Source organism: Lasiosphaeria miniovina, assembly GCF_030549165.1.
Source record: "Lasiosphaeria miniovina strain SMH2392-1A chromosome Unknown B0T26scaffold_2, whole genome shotgun sequence".
Lineage (NCBI taxonomy): Eukaryota > Fungi > Ascomycota > Sordariomycetes > Sordariales > Lasiosphaeriaceae > Lasiosphaeria > Lasiosphaeria miniovina.
The window spans coordinates 780,199-803,517 of NW_026848221.1; the positions used below are offsets into that span (position 1 = coordinate 780,199).

A 23,319-nucleotide genomic window follows, 5' to 3' on the forward strand; every position below is an offset into this window, starting at 1 on the left:
GTCGCTGGTGTGCGCCGGCACTAGCTGCTGTCCAATCCCGCGGATCCGTGGCGCGCGCCGGGTTGGGGGCCTAGAGATGCTGATATGTGATACTATATTGACTGATGGATAAGTAGATGGATGGTAGGTAGGTCTGATAAGCAAGCAAGCAAGTGACTAGTAAAAGAAAGTGCAGGCTTGCTTTGCGAGCATGGTTATACAGTGTTGTGTGGCACACTGGGAAGCCGGTCCCAGCTCCGGATGACGGACGACCTGGTAACGGTGCTTCTCCGCTCGGCTTGCGAATAAGTCTGGACTCCTGGTGAGACTGCACAGTTCTGTTTATTTAACCTACCCAAGTAGGCATTATGGGCAGTTTATTGCATGCAACAGGAACAAACTGGGACCCCGGTTTAAGCTTCACACCGGGACCGCAGGTAGGGGACCACAAGTTCCACACAGCGGGAGGCCAGACCAGGCCAGGCCAGACCAGGGCAAGACGAGACGATATGGATGGGGAGCGGCGGCAAGAGCGTACCTAACGTGCTGTGGGATCTCCAGCGTCATCCGCATCGGAGCCTTGCCCGCTCGATCAACCGTTTGCGCAGCCGCTCCAAACCTGTCATGCATCCATCCACACAGACAGACAGCCCTGCATGGAGTGTCTGCAGCCCTGTGGCAGCCAATTGGGAATTAACTGGAGCAATTAACCCACACAACTGCGCTGTCTGACTTCTTACCGCATCAAACTCGCTCATTCTCGAAATTGGTCGAAAGCTGCCGCCGTCTATTTTAGAAAATGCCCCGTAAACCCAGTGGCAAAACGACAAATAAAAAAAGTCGACAGGGGGTGTTGCCGAACCCCGCTCCCCTTCCGCAGCGGTTGCCATCCATCCATTCTCTCCGGCCGCCGGGACGCCGGGCCTGTTTTTCTCTCTTTCTTTTCTTTTTCCTTTACGAAGCAGCCAATCACTGATCACTAATCAGCCCATGCTTGGCAGCACAACCCCGCACTGCACGTGACAATATTGCCTTTTGCTGGGCACTGGAGTTGTAGCGACTCACCATCTGAGCTGCTGCTGTGTGGTTGCAATGGAATAATGTAATTGTCGTCCTCTCAGCCGCCACCCAAGCACGAGCACACTCGGGCACCACATCGAATCCAAAGAGGAGTGCTAACTTTATTGTGAGCCGCACCCACTCCACCTCCCTCTCGACCGAGCGGCCGGCCGTGTCTCCGCTCGCGTCTTGTGCAAATTCTTCTCTGTCTGCAGTGAATGCGACCGAGGCCAGTCGGGCTCGTCAGCAGCAACTGCCGACTGACTGCACAACACCAACAAACAGCATGCAGCGCCATCGTGAGCAAATATCGCTATCTGCACAGCAGCGGTTTTTTCTTGCGAATCAGTAAGGTAAGATAAAGATAAACATGTCTTGGCGCTCGGCTGCAGGAGAGGAGACGACCAGCGGAAAGGCCTGCGCGGGGCTAGAAAAGGTGGAAGTTGAAGCGAGAGAAGTCCAAGGAAGAAGAAGTGGGGCATGACACACCTCATCCACACCCACTGACACCACCACCACATCCGATCCCGGGTGCTACTGCTCACCTAGCAGCAACAGAGGGTGATGAGACCCAGGCGAAAATGCAAAGCAAGCACACCACACACTTTGGTTCCCCTCACGGCTCGTCCCATGTCGTCCCAATTCGCCCCCCTCCCAGTCCCCAATTCCCAGCCCCAGTGAGCCGGTGTGCGGCCAGGCTCTGTGGTTGCGTGCCCAAACTCTTCGGTGCTTCGCTGTGGGGGGCGAGCTCGGGTCGTGACTCGCCCGCCTCTTTTAGACCCCTCCATTGATCGGCGACGGGGTGTGGGGTGCCAGACGTCCATCCATCCTCGAAGGGTCGTCCTCGCAGAAACACAGAGATTGCAAAGAGTAACAAAAGTGCTCACGATCAGCAAATCGACGAGCTGCCAGTGGTGCACGTCGTCATGCGGGTGACCGTTGTTGGGGCTGGAGATCGAGACCGCAATGCGTCCTCAATGAGGGGATTCACAGCGGAGATCCAGGTCATTTGCGCACATGCTTTCTTTTAATCCCACACTATAGCAAGCCCAGCGAGACAGCAACCCACCTGAAGATCCCAACGCCATTTATCCCTCCCGCCGGCGTACAGGGTGCTACCGCCGTAGCTCCTACCCTTGACCAGATGGACAGACTGTCTTGACAGAGCAGGGAGCCAGTCCTGTCTCCGTGATCAATAAACCCCAAGACTCCAGTAACAGTACACAGAAGGCAAGAGTAGGAAATCGCCGCCTCGTCCGATAAGAAAGACCGTCCAAGTCCGAGTTGTTCCGGGGAAGCCTCCCGTATTCGTTATCATGAGACGGCGTAAATTATGTAATTGTGGAGAGAATGAGTGCTCCAGATGATGAGATGCACTCGTAGCCCCGTCAAGATCAAGGAAGCTCGGTAACATTCCGGTCACTCGGCAGCTCCGTCCGATCGATGTGTTCGGGGAGCTCCGAGGCGAGGTTCGGGCTCTCAAGCTCGCGCGGTGTTGGCGTCGCCGGCTTGTCCTTGACATCCGTGTCCCATGGACGGCTGCCACCGCTGCCCGTCCGTGCCACCCCCGCCAACGAACCGTGGTGGCTGGCGGTACCGTCTCCATGCGTGCTTGCCACCTCGACGACGGGCGCTGCGGCCGCCAGCGCCTTCTCCTCGTCGGCTGCGCGCTTCTTGCGCAGCATCCAGATCCCGGCGGCGGCGCCCGCGAGGAGGATGACTCCGAGCGACACGCCGACGCCGACGCCCGCTTTGGCGCCCGTCGATAGGCCTGACCCCGAGCCGCCGCTGCCGCCCTGCGCCGCTGAAGTATTAAAGGCATTGAGCTTGGACGCGGAACCCCAGTTGCCGGCGAGATAATTAGCCTCGTGTATGACACCGCCGCTAGCGTAGTAGAGCCGTATACTGCTAGTGCCGAAGTCGCTCGCAATGGCAAAGTCGCCGTTAGCCTCATCAGCCTTGGGCCAGATATCCGCCGTCTGGTCCGGCTGCGGTCGCCACCCGCTCTCTGTCGAGCCCGTGACGAAAGCCGCCACTGAGTGAACCATGCTATCGGTGCCAACGTAGAAGATGTACCGCGTGAGCGCCGCGTCGACGGCCAAGCCTAGAGCCTTGGGGTTGCCGCTCCAAGCTTCCAGAGTCATTGAGGGCTTCGCCGACGTATCGTAGGGGAACGACGTGGCATTTGACAGGTTGGTGACGTTGAACCCTTTCAACGGCGTGGGGAACGTGGCTTTGCGCGAAGGAGGCCGCATTAGCCCGCAATCTCCACAGATGGGATGGGTTCGGGGTCAACTCACAAACATGCCAGGTGCCGTCGATGTTGAGGCGCACGGTCTCCATGTTGGAGATGTCCCGCGGCGTCACGACGCTCACGTTTCGAACACCCGAGAACTGCGAGTGGATCGCCAGACCGGTCCTGTTACTGTTGGTAGATGCCGGGCCGCCATACGACCAACTATCCTGTTGGGTAAACTTGAGGAAATGCATCTCCCTGTTCTTGTCGTTGAAGAAGACGCGATAGCCTTCTTGCTCGCCAAGTAGGGCCACCGATAGACCCGTCTGCGGGTTTACCACAGGCGTGCCGGCGCGGTCCGAGATTACGGCGCTCGAGACATGGTTGTACACGCCTTTGGTCCAGTCGCATGTGTAGATGGCGTTGACAAGGTCGTCGTTGTTGTTCTGGTAGAACACCGAGGCCCACGTTGTCGTCTTATCGAACCAGCCCGTCGCCGCCAGCGACGTCCCGTTCTTGGGCGAGTACTTGGTCAAGAAGACGTTGGGCGGGTCCAGAGGGTACAGCGGCGTGTTGTTGCTGTTGCATGTGCTGTACTGGAGGAGGCCAGTCGTGAGGTTCTGGACGGCGAACGACGGTCCGACGTCGGTCCACCAGCCCGACATGGAACCACATCGCGCCAGTCCAGACAGCGAGAGCAGCAGCGACCAGTGGAACAGCCACCGTCCCTGGATCCAGGACCCGGCCATGATGCCGATATGGAGAGCTATATGCAGCAGCCAGACGGAGGCAGGCGAAGGCGAGGCCGAGAGCTACGAGCGGCGGGGAGGGCAACAGCTACGTAAGTTCCAGGTTGAGAGATATCGCGGGGGAGAGGTTGCAAAGAGAAGACGACAAGAGAAAGCAAAAGGCTCGAGCGGGACCCATTTCACTTCTGGGTCGTTCCTCTAGTCGGGTGCGACGCTGCGCCATAACTCAATGCGCCCGGAAGCACCCTCGCGGGTCCAAGGGTGGCTTCTGGCCTGCCCTAGCCGGAGCCATGGCTATCGCCGGTCAACAATGATACTGTAGTAGCTTACATGCCGGTTAGACCATCAGACTGCAAGGCGGGATGCAGAGATGAGCCGGGGTGAGTCGACGGGCTGCTCAGCTGCAATGCCATTGGCGAATGGCCTTCCTTGGGCTTGACGCCCTCGCTCATTGAGGAGGTGACTGCCGAAGCGGTGACAACGCCAGTGCTAGTGCCAGTGCGCCACCCAGCTCGTGTCACTCGATCCGACGGGGGAACGGGGAAAGCAGAGACCCAGCTCTTCCGGCGTCGCTGCGTAGGGTGAGCCGCCCCATCCGCGCAGAGACAGCTGCCGGGGGGGGATCTGGAGAGAGATGGTGCTCAAGGCATGTTCTGTGCAACATAAAACATGTACAGACATACGGAGTGGTGCCCTGAGAGGTAAAGTGCTTGCAGCTAGGGTACCTGTGGGCACGACGGCAGGGTCGCGATGCGATGTTGTGCTGGGAGCGCAAAAGGCTCACCACCCGACAAGGTGCGGGCGAGCATCAGGCATAGCGAGGTGGCGTCAGCATCAGCCTGTCAACGGGTCGACATGGAATGCAACTCGATGATCTTTGCACGTTTTGGTTCGTTGCGGACACCCTCCAAGCATTGTGGCTGGCCGTCTTGCAGTGATAATCGATAATGTCAAGCAGCCAAGCAGCCCGCACCAAGCAGGGCGTTGTCATGCCCAGGTGGGAACGGGAATGCGAAGATTTCTCGAGTGCGTGCAAGGTAAGCTGAGTAAGCCCGCCTGCCCTGGGTTGCATCGCATTCGCCTGTCATATGGGGGCCGTTTGCCCGTTCCCTTGACTCTCGGCGCCGTTCACGGGCGCTTCCCCCGCGCTTTCACGCCCCCGGCACTCCTGTTTTGTCATCATCTCAGTTAGCCAGGATTCTGCTCGCTACCATCCCGACATGACCCGTACACCGCTCGCTTGCTCGCTCTTGCTAACTTCATCGGTCAATTTGTCACCGAGCTTGGAATCCGGTGCCCTCGAGTATAAAAATCTGCGAGCCAAATCAGACGGGGCTGTTGCGCGGCTTCACCGACTCGTTGGCTGAAGAACAAGTCGCCGAAGCTTGCACTTTCGGCTTGGCAGGGCAGGGCAGCTTCAAGGTTGGAAGTTTCTTGGCAAGGCCGAAAGTCGACAGACAGACTAACAAAGAAGCGGCTGCTGGGCTGCCACCAATTCGATCGGAAAGGTAAAAGTGGGTGCCACCAGTGAGTGCGCGTGCTCTAGATCGGAATAAGCTTTGCTGGGAAAGCGGTCTACCTATCCGTCTCGACGATGGCGATGAACAAATGGAATCCGCGAGGGCTGGAATCTAGGATCAACCGTGGGCCGCCGGCTAATCCCGTGTCCTCGGAGTCTTGGCACTTATCCCCACGGTCGCATGCACCTACAACTAGTGCTGACGGAGTGGTGTCGGTGGCGGCCTTCTAAGCCGAGTCTGGTCAAGTTCTAATTCTTCACTAATTACTCGGTGGCCGGATTTGGAACCCCGCTATCGCTATCGTGGGACTACCAACCGCCAGTGTCAGACTGCCAGAGACTGTCAGACCAGTCGGCCTGCCATTGCATTGCAGTGACAGGCTTCAAAGGTAAGGCATCTCGGCCGTACTTGAAATATATTGGTGCTGGAGCAGGAAAGTAACAATCGGCCAGATTGAAGTGGTAGAGGTTGGTGTAATGGTAGGAAATCCCAAAGGTCAGAGGCAACCTGCAATCGTCTCAAATTCAAAATTTCCAGTCCTGTCACTGCGGCCCACGTAATATCATTATGCGTGTAATTACGGAGTATGCTTGCTGGCAAGAGTCTGAGAGCTTTCGGCCTTCCCAGTCAGTAAAGGTAAACAAGGCAGGCGCGAACCACATGTGGCAATGGCCTCGGTCACATCTGTAAGCCAAGTTCTACCTGCCTTGGGTATTATGGATACCCCCGCCTTGGTTCTTGTTTGCTCGGGAAGTCGCGCTCTGGCCATTGCCCGTGTCACGATACTAGCTCTAGCTTCGGCCAACTCAGAGACCATCCGTGCCTTCCTGCTTTCTCGGCCAGATATGGAATGTATGGTGAAATGAATGAGAATGGCAGACGGAAAGCCAGTGCTTCAGTGGCACTCTAAACACCTTGGCCCGGGCTGATCTGTTCCACGTAATCGCCGTCTCTGATCACTGCGCAGCGTGCCGACGCAGCCAGTCCTCTCCATTCCTAAAATTCATCAATAATTTTGGCGTGCGATTCTGTTCTACGTCGGCCTCTATGGGGATCGACGAGCTCAAAGGGCCCCGAGGGACCTTCTATTGCTCGTCCAGCCCCGATTCTTCCGACCCCCCATCTGTCGCGGAAGAGGCTGTCCCCGAGATGGAGGACGATGATCCGACGATATCGTCATCAATTAGCGGTCCCTCAACAATTGGCGATAATGACGGTCTCAACCCTAACTACGCACTCCAATGGTTCTACTTACACGAGATAAACTATCGCAATTTGAATCCGCAGATCCGTAATCTTAGCACTCCCAAGCGTTTACCACCAACCACATCCTGCCCAGTTTTTAGCCCGAGACCTGTGAGAACGGCGACTCAATGCCAGGAAACGTTGACGAATTTGGCCCGTGGCAATGTCAGACACCGCATCTGGGACAGATTTACGTTACACAAAGTCGGGCGAATCCTTGAAGCGTGGCGAGGACCCTGCCCCCCGTTCTATCTCCACCTGGCAATCTCAGACGTCTTCGGAGAGTTCCATTGGCAGTACGTGAATGAGACTGGAAAGACTATTTCCGAGGATCAATATCAATCTGATTCCAGGAGCCATCTCGAATTGTTTGCGTAGGTCGTCTTCCCCCTGTTCTTCTGGAGTCGATCAACTCTACACATCTGTCACCCATCCACCAACCAAGGCAGTGAATAGCTGACAGGTAAATGAAAGGTGGCAGCCAATATGTCATTACCGTTGTCCCGACGAAATTCTGGACGACATTTCCACCATGGAGCCGAACGACAGGCCCGGGGATGTTCTGCTTCCGATTCAGATCCAATACAAGCTGCGATGGCGTCACAAAACCGACCACACCAGAGTCATGTTCGACGAGAGCCCAGACATTGACGCTACGTAGGAGTACTTCAACAAATGCTATGTCGAGTGGGGAGAAGGAAAAGAAAACGAGGCCATGGCCGAGGCTCTGAGCGAGATAAACCTGCCGACAAACATCAGATATATTGTTGGGTTTGGCCTGGGCAGCATTGCTATTAGGAATGAGGATGGGCCCAAACAGTGCTGGGAACGCAAGAAACGTTGCAATTTCCAGCATGCAATGCTATTAAACCTCCGCGACGCTCTTCAGCCCCATTCCAAGGAGAATATCACCTGCATCGCGCAAGACCCGGCCTACGATGAAACGGACGTCGACGTCTTAGACGCGGTAGACATCATCACTCTCAGCGACCCCGACGGGCTTATGGTGGTCACCCCCAATTCCGTTGTCATGTCCATCCACCCTACCGCGCCGGTGCGAGCCATCCTCGCAGATTTTGTGGTCCGCCCAGCCATGTTCATCTGCGACAAGCTGAGGGACCTGTCCCTGCCGGATCCGGTCATGGGGTCCCAAAATGAAAATGATACCCCAACGTACGTTTGACTCTTCCCACCCCCCATGTGTCTACAAGCTAACCGTCTTGTAATCAACAGCGAGGACTAGGAGTCTGCGCGAGTAAGACTGATGCTCGAGGAAGAGTACGCGCTCATCTACGAGCCGCCACCAGAACCCGGGGCCATGCTCTTCAACATTGGCTTCTACCTCCGCAAGGACATAACCACGGACCCGGCGTGGCTGGAGGCTGGCTACGCGGCCGATGAGGACATCCCGAAGAAAAAGCCCAAAAAGAAGAAGCGGAAGAAGAAGGTGTACAGACTTGGGACCTTTAATGTCTGTGACCGACAAACAATTTCTATTTAGGTATGCCTATATCGTTGATTGGAAACAAAGGGGGAAAGGAAGCGGGTAGCCGCCAATCCGGAGCGCATTTGTTTTGACTGTTCTGGGCTTCTGTCTGGTTGATGTCCACAAGAGTCGTTGGAAATTATCTGGCATTCTTCTAGAATAGCAAGTTAGGGGACAGCGCTGAATAAGAATCAAGGGTAATCTTTTCAGCTTGTCTTCTATAGTCATTGGCAACTTCTTCGGCTCATGTACGTCAGATGTTGACGACAGAGCTGCCTAATCACCAATCAGCCAACTAGTCTAGCGGTCTTAACTGCGCACTTGCAGTTAAACCCCTTTTGCCCTTCTTTTATCCTTGGCAATTTGTGTGAATATTCGAGTTCTCAATGCTAAAGATGCTATGCTCTCGAAGCCAACCTTTTCCCTTGCCGAAGCTAATGGCTTTGAACAGCAACCTTGAACCAACCAGCAACTCACACTTACTTTTGTTCATGCTCCTCTCAAAGAGTCAAGAGCGCCACCCCCGCAGCATCCACGAACCACAAACTCACTTATATCAACCACGACGTGCTGCGATTACGCTTACATCTCACATGCCATTAGACATAATCTCATTTCTATTGCAGTTGATGAAATCCAGAAACAACCCTCCCGCCGCCTGCCGCCCCTCCCCTCTAATTGAGTTTAATTAAGTCGAGTGATGTATGGCTGTCTGTCTAAACCCACTCCCACCAATCATCCAAAGCCAGTCACACCCGCATGCTAGTCATAATAGTCATTTTCCGTTGCTAGCGCCGGCCCCAACCAAAGCGAAACCCAGAACCTCCCGAAGTTTGCCCCTGAAGAACCCTAACCATGAATAAATATCACGGGCCCTTGCGAACGTCTCCCTCCCGCGAGTCGTCTCCTCTGACCCTGGCGACAAGAACCGAGTTGACGACCTGGCCGTACGGGTGCACCACGACGCACGGCTCGAGGCGTCGCAGGAGGCCCTCGGTGGCCAGCTCGACCTCGGGGTACAGGCAGGTCCTGAGGCCCCAGGCGCTCCTAACGAGCAGCAGGGCGCCGGGCCGCATGCGGCCGGCGACGTGCAGCACGATGACCTCCTTGTCGGCCTGCGACATGCCGACCAGCGCAGCCATGTACACGACGTCGAACTCGGCCAAGTTCTGCGCTGTCGACGCCGCGTCCGCGCACAAGAACTCCATGCCCGCGCCCCGTGCGCCGAGCGCCAGGCACAGGCGCAGCGACGCGGCGATGGCGGCTTCGCTGAAGTCGATGTTGAGCACGACTCGCGACGGTTGTTTTTGCTGTGGGGGCGGCGGCAGGCCGCTGGCTGTGGCGCCGCTCTCTAGCGCGTCGAGCAGACACAGTGACGTGAGCGGCAGCGGGCCGGAGCCGATGAAGGCGATTCGGCTGGGCGCTGTTTTCGTCACGGAGAGGATGGCGCACAGCTCAAGCCGGGCAAGGTCTTGGTAGTTTGCGTAGTAAGGGAAGCTCTCGAGGCGTGTGATTACCTCGTCCGGACTGCTCCCTTTCAAGATGTGCGCTGTCCAGTGCGACTCGAGACACGACTCGGCTTCGGCGCAGATCTTTCGTAACCACGGTAGCACTGCCTTGACGCCAGCATGGTTGAGAACCTGGATAATGCGGTTAGTCTACCTTCATATTGTCTGGGGGCCTCTCAGTCTTACCTGTTGGACCGTGTCTTGGTCGTGGATCTCGGAGCAGACTGCAACGAGGTTGCCCAGCAGCTCGTTGATCTCCTTGCCAGGCCCGAGGTCGGGGAGCTTGACCAGCCTAGCATAAGTTTCTGTGATGGCCTGGACGAGGCTCTGCACTTTATCCATGTTGGTTTTCTCGCGCTGAGTCTGGACAACTTCTACCTTCTCGACGATGGTGATTGAGTCTTGCGAGTCGCATAGACAAGGCGGCGGAGCATCGCGGCTCGGCTTTATAGGCCCAAGACTCAAGCAGGAGAGAAGAAAGACCATGGCCGGTGGTTTGCCGTATGGCTGAGGTTCGAATGGAAAGAGTGAGGTTTGGCAGCGCACGACGAGACCTGGGTCGAGACTTCAATGACGGGTGATCTGGTGTGTATCAGGCCCAGTCTTGGTCTTGGCCTGGCCTGGTGGGCGATGCGATGAGCGAAAACACGCAGCCAGCACAACAAACCAAGAGGGCGCAAAGGCGGTAGAGTAGGACAGATACTTGGACGAGAGGAAACGACTGCAGGCTAAGCGTTGCGACAACAACGTAAGCCGGACTGAGGAGAGGCCACCAGACGTCTATATCCGAAGATGACAGTGCTACAGCTGGGTCCAAAGGGGCACTGGGCAGTGGACAGCTGGGGAGACGTGCCGGTCCGGCCGCAGCGGCCGCCGTCGTAACGTCGCGTCCGTGTCGTCCGTGCCAAATTGGGAGGGAAAAATGATGCAGGAATTGAATTTGTGAAACGGGGCCGATCCACTTGATTGGGGGTCGACCGGGACATCAAGGTTCTCGCTGCTGCCCGCAAGGTGCCCGGCGCTCGCAGCGGGCTGTCCATCAAGGTACCGCGGCTTACTCGGGAAGGAGCGGCGTGGTTTAAAGTTCTATACCTCAGGCCGTGCCGGCGCTGTTGGTTGGTTTGCACCTCCTAGTTCCAGATTTCCCAGCAGATTTCACAGTCCCCAACAGTTCTGTCGCCCGACCAGAGCCAAGCATGCTGCCGGGGTAGCTTCGTCTCTCATTAGCCACAGATTGCCTGATCCACCTGCAAGTCGCGGATTGTGGATGGTCGTTGGCTGCCTAATATGGCATTGTGGGACAGCTGGGCCCGCTTGTGTTATCAGATCATCAGATTACAGAAATACCGACCATCACCACCCCTGGGCTGCCCGGCAGCCAACAAGGTAGTCGAGAACCCCTGCCGCTGCAGGGGCACAGTCCTGCCACGCCTTTCCGTCTCGTACGGCACCGACCTCGGCACTCTCGTCTCATCCCGGACACCTGAATCTGGCCAGCGCTGAGTGCCTGGGTAATCAATTCAAAAGCGCCCCGACCTAGCCGTGCTTCGCAATGGGTCTCGTTTGCTTCCCGGCTCCCCGAGTTCTTTGCGCCACGACTTCGCCGTGACTCACATGTCTTGCTCCCCAAGTCTTGAAACCCGGCATGAGACTTTTATTCAGCTCGCTCGTCCTCGCACAGCTTCAGCCTTTGTTTGCCATAACCCCGTGAATGATTGTTTCCTTTCTTTGTTTCATGCCCTCACACTGCATATAAACCGAGAGGCTGGGCACGCTCCTGCAGTTGCGTACCGTCTTGGTCCGCAGCCGGTGAAGAATCCAATTTCTCACACTCTTGCGCCCAAAAATCCATCACTCAATTAGGAGCACTTCTGAGGCTGGTCTCCCAGGAACCACCCATCGTTCTTCAGAACATCATGGAGATCGATTATCCGCTCCGGGGCCACGTGTCCGATGCCTTGGCCACCCTGTCGGTGCTTGACAATGTGCCAGCATCATTGACCCTTCAGGAGCAGCTGGAGCAAGGTGGGCCGCCCGTTTCTCGTAGAGTGGAAGACCCGAGTACTCACTGACAACTCGATAATCGGGGATTTTAGTTCATTCACGCCGCCCTTATAGGTTTTATTCCGTGGACAGCTGCGACCTTTATTCCCTCACCCACGTTGTCCTACTCCCTGTCTCATACGAGTCACCCCCAGGTTCACCGTCCTCGTCCATCTACCGCAGCAAGTTCGACGAGGTGTACAGGACGGTGGGCATCCGCTTTGTCAAGGCCCTCACTAATGCCCACTTTGATCTCACCACTTGCTACGACCTTGGTGTATCTATCTTCACCATCATCGTCCCCAAAGCAAGCGGCTATGTCACTCGCTCTGACTTTTTGCGAGTCCGCCTTGAGGACTGCCCAGCGGTGATTGACATATACGAGAAACTAGAACCTCTTGAGAGTTACGATATCAGCTGGGTTCATCCTGGTTCTTGTGATCCTGGCCCCCTCTTCCCGTCGACTCTCGCTGAGCGCGCTCCAGGAATAGTGCAATGGGCCGATATGGACCCCTCGGTTGTGCCGGACCTCGAGAGCCATTTTCTGAGCCTCAATCAAGAACTCAAGGTCAGACTGGGCCCTTCACTGTGGCTTTCCCCGCATCCCATTGCGCGCAAGACCCTCGCTCTTGTCCGAGGACGGCCCAATTCCACGGTCGGAGATCCCATCTACAGCGTAGCTAGTGCTTTGGGTATCGACATTGTTGTTGTCGATGAAGAAGGCCACTGGATTCAGGAAGATAGCAGCGAGAACAGGCGGCGGCGCAAGGCGTTCCTTGCCACCGATATGACCGAGGACGAGCACACGGCGGACCGCATCATCGACTCGCTCAAGAAATACAATCAGCCAGTCCACGGCATCTTCACGTGCTCGGACAACTTCCTCGTCGACGTGGCAAAGGTCGCCGACGCCCTAGATCTCCCCGGCAACCCAGTCTCCTCGTTCGAGATCTCGGTCGACAAGTACCGCTCGCGCCTTCTCCAAGACGCCGCCGGCCAGACGGCATGCGTCAAGGACGTAGCCGAGCTCGAAGCCCTCCTCGCAGCGCCCGGGGACGGCCAGCCCCCCGCCCTCTTGCCATCATACCCCATGATCGTCAAGCCCAGCAAAGGCTGGTCCTCGGAGTGCGTGTCCAAGGTGAGCAGCCCAGACGACCTCGCGACGGCGGTGCAGAAAGCCACCGAGCTACACGGCAGCCGGGCCGTCATCGAGCCCTTCTTTGACGGGCCCGAGATCGACGTCAACTTCATCCTGCGCGACGGCGACATCCTGTTCTGCGAGATCGCCGACGAGCCGCCCTGCGACGCCGACGCCCGCGACGCCACGGTGCACGCCACTTTCTCGCCCGTCGCCCTCAACCTGCCGTCGGCGCTGCCGCAGGACGAGCAAGAGATCGCCAAGAACACCCTGCGCGACATCCTCGTCAAGGCGGGCTTCCACACGGGCGTGTTCCACGTCGAGGCGCGCATGGTCGACTCGCGCTGCGAGTACCGCGACGTCGGCGGCGGCGTCGTCGACCTCGTGCGCAAGCAGTCGCCACCCCAAAAGCCGCCGTCGTGCCGCCTGCTGGAGATCAACGCGCGCCCCGCCGGCTACCGCGTCTCGGTGCCGGCGCGCCACACGTTCGGCGTCGACTACTTTGCCGCGCACATGCTGGCCGCTGCCGGCGACTACGACCGCTTGCGCATGCTGGCGCGCCCGTTCCGCCACACGCTCTCCCCGGAGGGCAGCAGCATATCCTGCGGCGCGCAGTACTTTGCGCGGCTGGTGTACGTGCCGGCGCCGGCCGCGGGCACGCTGTGGTGGCACAACCCGGACCTCTCGCCGTGTGCCGAGCTCATGAGCCGCCGCTCCTTCAAGAACTTCCAGCTGACCGAGTCAGAGATCGTGCTGGGCGTCGACTACAACAAGCCCGGCGACAGAGTTGAAATGTACACCAACGGCGTGCGCACGTATGTTGCGCACCTGCTCGTCGCCAGCCGCAGGAGCCGCTACGACGCCATCCGCCTCGGCAATGAGGTCGCGCGCTGCTATCGGGTGGCTATCGAGCCGCCGCCGGCGAGGAGGCGCTCTTCGGCGAAGCGCTCTGTGGCTTGATTAGACGGTTTGTGTGATGGCTGGCATTTTGGTTTGCTCGAGGGACACCTTTAAGATTTTTATTTCTGGTTAGGACCATGGAGTTTCGCGGACATGAAGCAGTCCCCAGTGGGAATTCTTGATTACATTTGGTCTTGACAAGTTCTCCCTGCTTTGGTTCAAGCTTCGGGGCTAGTTCATTACAGGTAGAGAGTCTATTGGAAAGGAGCAGTAATTACAGGTAGAAAGCCCCTTGGAAAGGAGCAATAATTACAGGTAGAAAGCCCCTTGGAAAGGAGCAATAATTACAGGTAGAAAGCCCCTTGGAAAGGAGCGATAATTACAGGTAGAGCAGATTTAACATCTATCCGGAGATAGCAATATCAACATCCATCTTGGTTCAAAGGCGCCTAGCTCTTTGTAAAAAAAAAAACCTCGTTTCTAATTAATCTGTTGTTTTTGTTGATCATGTGAGTGGTGGGCAAACATGCGTTCAACCCCCTTGCTTCATACACAAAACAGCAAACGGCACAAGGGACTGAGAGAACACTAGACGAGTGCCGTGTATTTTCAGATCCTTTCACTTTCAAATCCTTATTTCAGATAAACCTCTAGGATCGTGAGCCCTAACCCTAACGAGTCGCTGGCCAGCATTTCCCCTCAGCAACAAAAAGCTGCCAAGATAGCAGCGTTTACTGCCCATAACTGTCACATACGACCACACCCATTGGAAAATTCGGGATCCCGTCCGCTCTCCCATAGACAAGCCAATGAGGGCCAGACTAGTAGTTGGGTCGGTGACGACCAGCGAATCCCTGGTGTTGTATGTTTGTTTTTTTTGGTTTTATTTATCTTGCTTGGTACGTTGTGTTGTTGTTGTTCGTGGTACTCAAATTACGTAGGGATCCTACAGGTCGAAGGGTTGGTAGATCTACCAGGGGTAATGTTGTGTCTATCCTCCATCCCTCTCTCTCCGGAACTAAGGTAAGTTCTGCGTGCGACCGGGGTTTTTGTGTGTGTGTGTGAGAGGTCCGCGCGCCGCACGTGCCTACTTGCACGTGCGTACTCGCGCGATCTCTGCTTCCTCCCTGCTAGTGTGCGGTCACCAGTATCGCTATTCCAACAGTTGTAGTTATGTTGTCTTTAGTTGGGCCCGAGGGGTTTCTCTTCCGCGCAGGTTGCACCAGTTATATGCCTCAGATAGCTAATTAGCGGACCCTTGTCAGTATCGTAATGTGGTGGGTTAAAACGAGAAGTGGACTCGCATCTTCATCCTTCCTTTCTTGAGTCGTGAGAGAGGAACAAAGCCATGCTCTTTTTTCTTCTCGCTAGGAGCACACTCACGATGCAAGGACCTGGGCATGGAGTTCTATGCTTCGGTTGGGGCTTGACGACGAAATAGTCTGCGAATATATTGCAAAAGAAGAAATGTAAACGGCCATCGGGGCAGGGACAAGCCCGGCATCGGTTGTATTTGGTGCTTTTGGAATATGCTAGGAGGAGCCACGACAAAGCGTGCGCAAAATGTAGGTCCTACCACTGCCGTCACACGAGATTGTTAATCATTGGGTCTGATGCTTTTGGTGTAGAACCAATCAATGTGTTGGAAGCCTCGACCTCTCCGCACATCCGGGAGTCGGAACTTGAAGCGGTACAATGACGCCACAGAGTCAGACGCCGTCCTCGTACATGGCGACGAGCTTTTCGTGGGCTTCTCTCAACCCGATCCCGGAGCGGGCCGCGTGGTTCGACCTGCTGCAGATGCTACCGAGAAAGAATACATGCCGGTGCTCAGCGAGGCCGTGCGAACAACAAACGACTCTGAGTGTCGGAAATGCGGAGCTGACGACAGGGAAGAAGTGAACGCAACCGATCTTGAGCGTCGGAGATGCGGAGTTGACCCCCAGACTGATTGGCCAAATAAGTTCCTGCGGAAGTCCGCCAGTCCGCCCACGCCGGGGTCTCTAGCATCGAGACGGGACATAAGAGCCGCGCTGTCAATGTCGCAATCCGCGCGGTTAACAACAACGTATTACCAAGCGAGTGCCCATGCTAGATCTGGCCATGAGGGCGGGCACGCTGCGAGAGTCCGAGGCCAGGGCAAGAGATAAATACGGCCTCGTTTCGCTCCACTCTCAGTCTATGAGATAATGGCCAGACTTTCTCACTTGCTGAGAAGCTGATCTCCTTCATCAAATATCAACAGGCCGGTGATGGCAAACTGAGAAGAGGCAGAGCTGAATCTCCAATAATCATCTCTTCCTTCTAATTATCAGTCCACCGCCAGCAACAGCAACAGCAACAGCAGAATGTCTGCCATCCCCACGATATACCGCGCGGCGCGGCGGGCCCGGGGCGTAGGTACCGCCGAGACACCGCTGGGCGTCGAGCTGGTGACGGAGACGCTGGGCCAGGTCGGGCCGGGTGACGTGCTGGTGCGCGTGCGCGCCGCGTCGCTCAACTTCCGCGACGTGGCTATGCTCAACGGCCGGTACCCGATCTCCGCGCTCGAGCGCGGCGTCCCGGCGTCGGACTGGTAATTCGTCCCTATCCAGCATTCATGTCACAATCCTATATGATGAGGGGAGACACATCTGGCTGACAACGGTGACTAATCCCCTTCGCAGCTCGGCCGAGGTCGTGGCCGTCGGCGCCGCCGTGACGGGCTTCGCGGCCGGTGATCGCGTGGCGCCTACCCTGGCGCGGTACTCGCTGACGGGCGATGAATACAATGTCTTTCATACGGTGCTGGGCGGCGACGTTGATGGTGTCCTGCGCGAGTACGCCGTGTTTGCGGCCGAGCAGCTGGTGCACCTGCCCCGGCATCTGAGCTGGGAGGAGGTTCATCTATTTCTTTCTTCTCTTTCTTTTTCTCTCTCTTTCTTCTTCTCTTTCTTCTTCTCTTTCTTCTTCTCTTTCTTCTTCTCTTTCTTCTTTTCTTTCTTCTTCTCTTTCCATGTCTCTCTTTCACTATTTTCCCCTTTCCTTGCTTTGGTTACATTTTTGAAAAGTGTAGTGAAGTGACAAGGACAGACAACCCTAAAAACAAACAAAGCAGAGCAGAGTCTCGTTACTTTACTGACAAGTGCGTTGCCTGTGCATTGTTCATCCAGGGCGCAACCATGACGTGTGCGGGCGTGACGGCGTGGAATGCGCTCAAAGCGGTCGTTGCCGACTCGCTGGGCAAGGGCAAGGACAAGGCCGTGCTGCTAAAGGGTGAGGTTCCTTTGCTGTCGGCCCGTCAAGTCTGGATCCCACAGTAACCAACGCAAATAGGCACCGGCGGCGTCAGCATGTTCGGGCTGCTGGTGGCACTCGCCTCCGGGGTGCGGCCCATCATCACGTCGTCGTCGGACGCCAAGCTAGCAGCAGTCCAGAAGCTGGGCGCACCGGGCGCTGTGCTGGGGTACAACTACGGCGCCACCCCCGGACAAGACCAGGCGGCGGCGGGGCGGCGCTCACGGGCGGTTTAGGCGTCGACGTCGTAGTCAACACGGACGGGCCGGCGTCGGTCCCGGCCGACATTGCGTCGCTGCGCCGCCGCGGCACCGTCGCCGTCGTTGGCTTCCTCAGCGGGCCCGACGGCGACTGGCGCCCGTCGGAGATTCTGGGGTTGATTGCCAAGGGGGGGCATATTTCGTGGGTTTTTTCCGTTTCTGTCTGGCTGTCTTGCTGCCGACGCCTGTGTGAACTGGAACTAATTCAAACTAATATCGCCATCTGACGATAGGGGTATCGACGGTGGCAGCAAGCGCGACTTCGAAGAGCTCAACCGGTTCTTCGAGGACAAACAGGTGCGGCTCGAGCCGCTGGTCGACCGCGTCTTTAGCTTTGACGAGACTGAGAAGGCATTCGCCTACATGAGTGCCGGGAAGCACGTGGGCAAGGTGGTCATTAAGTTTTGAGGGGAGCATTCCACGCAAGATATTGGTCGACGTTGCGACTTGTGAAAATACGAACTCTGTTCATTTGACATGGCTGCCCGTGCGAACCTCTCCCTCCTTCTCTGCCGCGTGCTTGTTTCTTGGACGTGGGCCTCCGAGACTGGCGGGCATGGAGAAATGTAAGAAGAAGCCCAATTAAAAGGAAATAAAAAAAGGATTAGCCAGTGTTGCCACCGACTTGATTGCCTGTAATTAGCCCGTGCCCATCTTTCTAGCATCCATCCCTGTACACACTTTGGTCTAAACAATGACACAACAAACCATTAAACCAGTTCAATGCACCGCCACAAACCACCCCAAAGAAACCCCCAAACAAGAACAAGAAACAAAAAAATTCATCACAACCGCGCCCGCAACACCACAAACAACGCATCCGCCTCGGCAAGCACCTCCCCCCTCTCATCGCAAATCCCCGCCTCCATGAAATGCTTCCTGCCGTCAACACGAATTAGCCGCGCGGTCACAACGACGGTAGTCCCCGTGCGCAGCGGGGCCAGGAAGCGCGTGTTGAGGTAGGCGGTCATGAGGGGTAAGCCCGGAACCATGGCGCCGCGCAGCCTGTTGACGGCGGGCAGCTGGCCCATGACCTCGTCAAGCACCGTCATGACGATGCCGCCGTGGCAGATGCCGGCCCAGCCGTTGACGGAGGCGCCGAGGGTGAGGTAGGCGGTGATTTCGCGGACGAGGGGCGGTGGGGGTTGTGGGGCTGATGTTGGTGATGGTGATGGTGATGGTGATGGTGATGGTGATGGTGGGGGCGTGTAGAGGGTGATGAAGCCAGCAATAGCGTCAGGCCGGTTGAGGGTGCGCGAGACGAGGGCGTCCTCGCCGCGGGGCTTGAGCACGCGGCTGTACGACTGCTCGACAACGACACTGCTGTCGCGGGCCACGGCGTCGACGATTTGCTTTCGCACCCACGGGATGGCGTCAAAGTGCGCGAGCTCCGCCGCCGCTTCCAGGCTCTGCTTCCGCGCTTGCGCCTCTGCTCCATCTCGTACGGCCATGGCGCCGAAACAATCTACTATATGTGGTGCGTGCGGACCCCGCTGCCCGTAAAAAGTTTCCGCCAGCGTTGGTGCCGAATCTTAGCAAGGTTAAAAAAAAAAAAAGTACCGGGCTAGCGGGATAGGATGCGTAAGACGGGATGGGCCTAAACAGTTCAAGGTTGCATGGCATCATTAGCATGCATCTAACGTTCAATCGGTGATGCGCGGCGCGCTCGTTCGCGGCAGGGGCCAGTGGGTTAGGTTCTTTCTGCGCCCAGATTTGCCGAGGTTACTGCGGCGAGTCCGAAACTGGCCTCGGCTGCATGACATTAACACAGGGCTGAATCAAGAACCAAGGGCGCGATCCACTACTCTGTGTCGCTTGAGATGGAATGGCGCAGCTACATACTATGTAGTAGAGCGAATTTATGCACAGTGTGGGGGCTGGTGGGAATTGCAGAAGTCAAGGAATTACATGCTCCAGAGGCCCTTAACATACATCTCCAAAACCATCCTCAAGGCTCGGATTTTAGTCTACATCCTTCTATCTATCAAGACAGGCGCTACCGTCCATGCATCTCTATCCGTAATTGCTTGCTCTACCGTAAACAGCACTTTCCTAAACTCCATCTTCCTTCTAGTCTAGACAACAATGTAACAGCCACATCAGCCCAGGGGGAAACTACCAATCGCTCCGTCTTCGCCGCCGTCAAACAAGGCATTGGTCCCGTCGAGCGCCGTAAAGTGGTTAGCATACTCGAGCCCCTTGCGCCGCTCCTGCTCGACGTGCCGCCAGTCCCACTCGCTGTCCTCGGCCGAGCCGCCCAGCTCGCCCAGCTCCTCGGGGGTGCCCGTGCCGTCGTCGCCGCTGCGCCAGCCGCCCGGCCGCGCGGGCAGGAGCCCGTTGGCCTCGATGACAATGGCCGGGTGCACGGTGAAGCGGCCGAGCTTGAAGACGTACTTTGTGATGGCGGTGGCAAAGACGTGCTTAGTCCAGTCGCCGCCGTCGACTGCGCGCATGCGCGTCGGCCCCATGCGGCGGTCGTCCCAGCCCGTAGGCCGCACCTTGCCCTTGGCCACAAAGTGCGTAACAATGTACAGCCACTTGCGGTCCCACGACAGGATGCGCGACCACATCTCGTACCGCTCAAAGGGCGCAATCTCGCGCCTGAAGCTGCAGAAGACGGCGCCCAGCCCGATGCCGAACCCGCCCTTTACCAGGTTGCCGTCCTTGTCGAGCACCAGCTTATTGCGCGCATTGTCGCCGACCGCCGGCATGGCCGGCCCGAGCAGGTGCGTCACCAAGTGCGACCTGCTCACGTCCAGGTCCGCAAAGTAGGTCGAGTTGCTCTTGTGCATGTTGTAGTCGGTCTCGAGCAGCGACGTGCGGCTCGACGAGATGGAGAAGTGGAAGAGAGCCCGCGGCGGTAGCACCTTGGGCCGGCGTAGCACATGGTATAGAAAGGCATGGAACACGCGAACCTGGAGACGGGCAGAGACGTATAAGCAAGACAAGCCTAAGGCGCGCCACTTTAGAGAGAAGAAAACTCACGGTCCAGGCGAGCGGGAGGCTCTTCCAGTTCAAGACCAGAAAGAAAAGCAGCAGGATGCGGCTCGTCCGGCCCGGGCCTGTCAGGAAGTTGTACAGCCAAATGCGCCAGTTGACGTACGAGGCGCGGTGACCAGCATAGACGAGAGCGGCCACGCTGGCAGGCAAGAAGACGGGGTAGAAGAGGGAGAGGGTGCCGACCGACGCCATCTTGACCCACGACGGCGCGCGAGGCCAGGAACAGGAAGTCACAGAGGGAATTGGGGGGGGGGGGGGACACGGAACGGCAGCACGCGAAGAACGGGCAGGAGGGGGAAAGAACGCGGCCGGAGGTGTTTATGTGTCTACTCGACGCGACGCACGAATCGCCAAGTCAGGGATTGGGCTGCTTCGGCGGCGACGAAGGGGGAGACGGCGGCGGGGGCGACAGGCGGCGGCGTTTGCCAGTCGCCGATGCCGACGATGGAATTGGAGACGAAGCTGCAGGTGGTGCAGGTGGTGCAGGTACAACTGCAGAAACGAGGAAAGAGCGCACGGCGAACAAGACCAAACCGGCTACGGCAACGACCCACAGAGGCAGCGATCGGCCGAGGCAGAAGAGCGTGCTGCCGCACTTTGAAGCGAGCGACGCGCTGCCCGCCAGCCCCGAAATAGGCATCGTGTCTAATTAGGATCGATCAGTAGTATGCTGACGCGGTTGACGAATGTTTTCTTCTATTCTCGGGCTTCTTTTTCTTCTTCCGTCTTGCCCGCTTCTCCTCAGCAGTGGATGCGCAGGAATAAGAGAGGAGAGCGGTGGGTTTGTGGATGTCGAGTGTCGAGTGTTGGCTCGATACGAAACGCCGATAAGCCGCCCCCTCACCCCCACTGTGCCGCTGCGCAATATCAGTAAACCGAGGCACCGAGGTGCCGAGGCTCAGGGTTAGGGGTTGGAGTCTTGCTCTGTTTACCCCTTTTTGTCAACAACAGAACTGTTGCTGCGACAAACGGCTCCCACCGCTCAGAGTATCTAGGTAAGATGACATCTAGGTCGAAGGAACATAAGCATCTCTTGTAGCAAGTTTATGGCAGAAAGTTTACAGCAAACCTTCAATATTCTTCATTTCTCTAGTAGGGTATACTAGACAAATTCGTGTATCCTCCGGGACTAGCTGTTACCAGCATAGCAACAATTCCAGGGGTTCCAAACCGTCACTCTGAATTTCGTACCAGTACAGGCGGTTCTAACAGAACTCGAGAGTTACTCCCAGAAACCAGGGTTTTGGCCTTGACATTCCGTAAATCCCAACTCCCTTGCCAATGGACGGACGGCAATGGCAAGATCCACAAGACAAGTTTATCCAGAGCCAGCTAGACATCTTAGACGTAGTCCATACGGTTAACACCGCCTGCCGTTTTTCCCCAATTTAGAAAGCAATGGTCTCCAGAAACTTGCGTCTATCCTTTTTTCCAAGTTGTCTCCAAAAGTGGGAGCTCAAGATTTGAACAGAACGGGCTGTTTTACCTCCAAGCATAACTCCGTAGCTCAAGTCTTGGGTGAAGTGCCTGTTTTGTCTGTTGCGAGCAAAATAACGGCGCCTAACGTCTCAACTACCTGCAGGCGGCGTGACGGGTAGGTGTACTGGCCGCTTCAAGGCTCGTCGTATCTGACGAAATTGTGAGCATACAGCGGTAGAAGAGCCTCCGGTGGTCTAAAAACACCAGCGATATCAGAAACGTGCTAGCATGAAAGCATATAAATTAGGGACGTATCTTACGGTCGTCCCCTCATTTCTATTCTCCTGTACTCTGGCTGTCATTGAGCCTCGTCCGTCATTTACTCTCCCAGCCCACCCTCGAGTGTTGTCCAACCCGAACCGGACATTTTACTGAACTGTGAGCTAGGCCTAGATGGCCAGGATACTGACGGTGGTAATAACAGTAGTAACCAAGAAAGACATCAAGAGTAGTCGTGGCCCTCTCTTCTGTGCCATATGAGTCGCTGTATATGGCCGTATCGTGCCGCTTCGAAGACTCCAAGAAGAGATGAGGTCAACGAGAGAACCGAGACGAAGGAAGAACCGAGACGAAGGAAGAACCGAGACGAAGGAAGAACCGAGACGAAGAACCGAGACGAAGAACCAAGACGAAGAACCAAGACGGCGGTAGCTTCTCCGATTCTGCTGCCACAGCTGAAGCAGGAAAGGAGTCTCAGACCATAGGAGACAAATATGAACGAGAGACGGGCAGGCCAGACTCCCCCAAGTCTCGCCTCCTCTGGAATGTGTAGTCTGGCAAGGACTTTACCATCCATCATCTGCCACCCACCGCCCCCGAGAAAACAGCCGGATCCCTGATGTACCGGGCCCTAGACACAACACAGTCCCAACATCCCGTGTCTCTCGTCGAGCAGACAGACACGCGCGGATGTCGCCACTCAGTCACTCACCTCTCTCGCCTCGCCGGCCCTCCACGACGGCCATCCTTCAAGCACAGCACAGCACAGCACACTTCACAAATACCCAGTCAGCACCCACGCAGGCAAATAGACACATGGGACCGACAAGCAGTAGCACCAGCACCAGCACCAGCAGCAAAGCGGCTAGCATGCAGCCGCAGACCGGGTTTTAGCATGTATCAAGACGTTGCAGCCGCCACCACGACTAACAACGCCGAACGCATAAGCACTGCACGACACTACACTCCCAAACAAAGATGGATGTATACATGCATGCAAGGTATGGTAGGTATGGTAGGTAGACAATATTCCCCTCGGAGCAGACACAAACTACCTGCCGGCCGCCTACTGAACCACATTTGACTAGACTGCTGCGGTTACACAGACAGGCAGACAGAGCCAGCTGCCGCCAACTCGTCTAGCTAGGTAGTCCAATGACATGCCCGCAGATGCCCTCCGCTACCATGTATCGCTGCTGCTGCTCAAGTTTCCAAGCCCGCG

General features: G+C 56.6%; 9 protein-coding genes across 9 annotated transcripts; 3 read left to right on the forward strand and 6 right to left on the reverse strand.

The window, feature by feature from the left end:
• Nucleotides 1–2,432: 2,432 nt before the first annotated feature.
• Nucleotides 2,433–3,939, reverse strand: B0T26DRAFT_747320 (uncharacterized protein; the record flags this gene model as incomplete). The annotated part of the gene is made up of 2 exons (XM_060444837.1): nt 2,433–3,271; nt 3,339–3,939. The coding sequence occupies 2 exons, from the start codon at nt 3,937–3,939 to the stop codon at nt 2,433–2,435; spliced, it is 1,440 nt and encodes a 479-aa protein (XP_060299788.1).
• Nucleotides 3,940–7,279: 3,340 nt separating this feature from the next.
• B0T26DRAFT_868330 (uncharacterized protein) lies at nt 7,280–8,289 on the forward strand (the record flags this gene model as incomplete). Its single annotated transcript, XM_060447863.1, has 2 exons — nt 7,280–7,961; nt 8,049–8,289. The coding sequence occupies exons 1-2, from the start codon at nt 7,504–7,506 to the stop codon at nt 8,287–8,289; spliced, it is 699 nt and encodes a 232-aa protein (XP_060299789.1). The 5' UTR covers nt 7,280–7,503.
• Nucleotides 8,290–9,140: 851 nt separating this feature from the next.
• Nucleotides 9,141–10,268, reverse strand: B0T26DRAFT_737773 (Nicotianamine synthase; the record flags this gene model as incomplete). The annotated part of the gene is made up of 2 exons (XM_060443503.1): nt 9,141–9,914; nt 9,969–10,268. 2 exons carry the CDS (start codon nt 10,266–10,268, stop codon nt 9,141–9,143), a joined length of 1,074 nt encoding a protein of 357 aa, XP_060299790.1.
• A 1,430-nt stretch (nt 10,269–11,698) lies between these two features.
• Nucleotides 11,699–13,923, forward strand: B0T26DRAFT_737774 (uncharacterized protein; the record flags this gene model as incomplete). The annotated part of the gene is made up of 3 exons (XM_060443504.1): nt 11,699–11,807; nt 11,879–12,100; nt 12,134–13,923. The coding sequence occupies 3 exons, from the start codon at nt 11,699–11,701 to the stop codon at nt 13,921–13,923; spliced, it is 2,121 nt and encodes a 706-aa protein (XP_060299791.1).
• A 565-nt stretch (nt 13,924–14,488) lies between these two features.
• Nucleotides 14,489–14,737, reverse strand: B0T26DRAFT_636707 (uncharacterized protein; the record flags this gene model as incomplete). Its single annotated transcript, XM_060436857.1, has 1 exon — nt 14,489–14,737. A coding segment is annotated over one exon (249 nt), but the record flags the coding sequence as incomplete, so codon positions are not given.
• A 1,474-nt stretch (nt 14,738–16,211) lies between these two features.
• On the forward strand, nt 16,212–18,000 carry B0T26DRAFT_764360 (chaperonin 10-like protein; the record flags this gene model as incomplete). The annotated part of the gene is made up of 6 exons (XM_060446442.1): nt 16,212–16,438; nt 16,530–16,743; nt 17,016–17,118; nt 17,179–17,308; nt 17,338–17,541; nt 17,633–18,000. The coding sequence occupies 6 exons, from the start codon at nt 16,212–16,214 to the stop codon at nt 17,805–17,807; spliced, it is 1,053 nt and encodes a 350-aa protein (XP_060299793.1). The 3' UTR covers nt 17,808–18,000.
• Nucleotides 18,001–18,184: 184 nt separating this feature from the next.
• Nucleotides 18,185–18,850, reverse strand: B0T26DRAFT_637337 (HotDog domain-containing protein; the record flags this gene model as incomplete). Its single annotated transcript, XM_060436915.1, has 1 exon — nt 18,185–18,850. One exon carries the CDS (start codon nt 18,848–18,850, stop codon nt 18,185–18,187), a length of 666 nt encoding a protein of 221 aa, XP_060299794.1.
• Nucleotides 18,851–19,498: 648 nt separating this feature from the next.
• B0T26DRAFT_636184 (uncharacterized protein) lies at nt 19,499–20,591 on the reverse strand (the record flags this gene model as incomplete). The annotated part of the gene is made up of 2 exons (XM_060436801.1): nt 19,499–20,314; nt 20,385–20,591. 2 exons carry the CDS (start codon nt 20,589–20,591, stop codon nt 19,499–19,501), a joined length of 1,023 nt encoding a protein of 340 aa, XP_060299795.1.
• A 134-nt stretch (nt 20,592–20,725) lies between these two features.
• Nucleotides 20,726–21,039, reverse strand: B0T26DRAFT_747327 (uncharacterized protein; the record flags this gene model as incomplete). The annotated part of the gene is made up of 2 exons (XM_060444838.1): nt 20,726–20,861; nt 20,924–21,039. 2 exons carry the CDS (start codon nt 21,037–21,039, stop codon nt 20,726–20,728), a joined length of 252 nt encoding a protein of 83 aa, XP_060299796.1.
• Nucleotides 21,040–23,319: the final 2,280 nt, after the last annotated feature.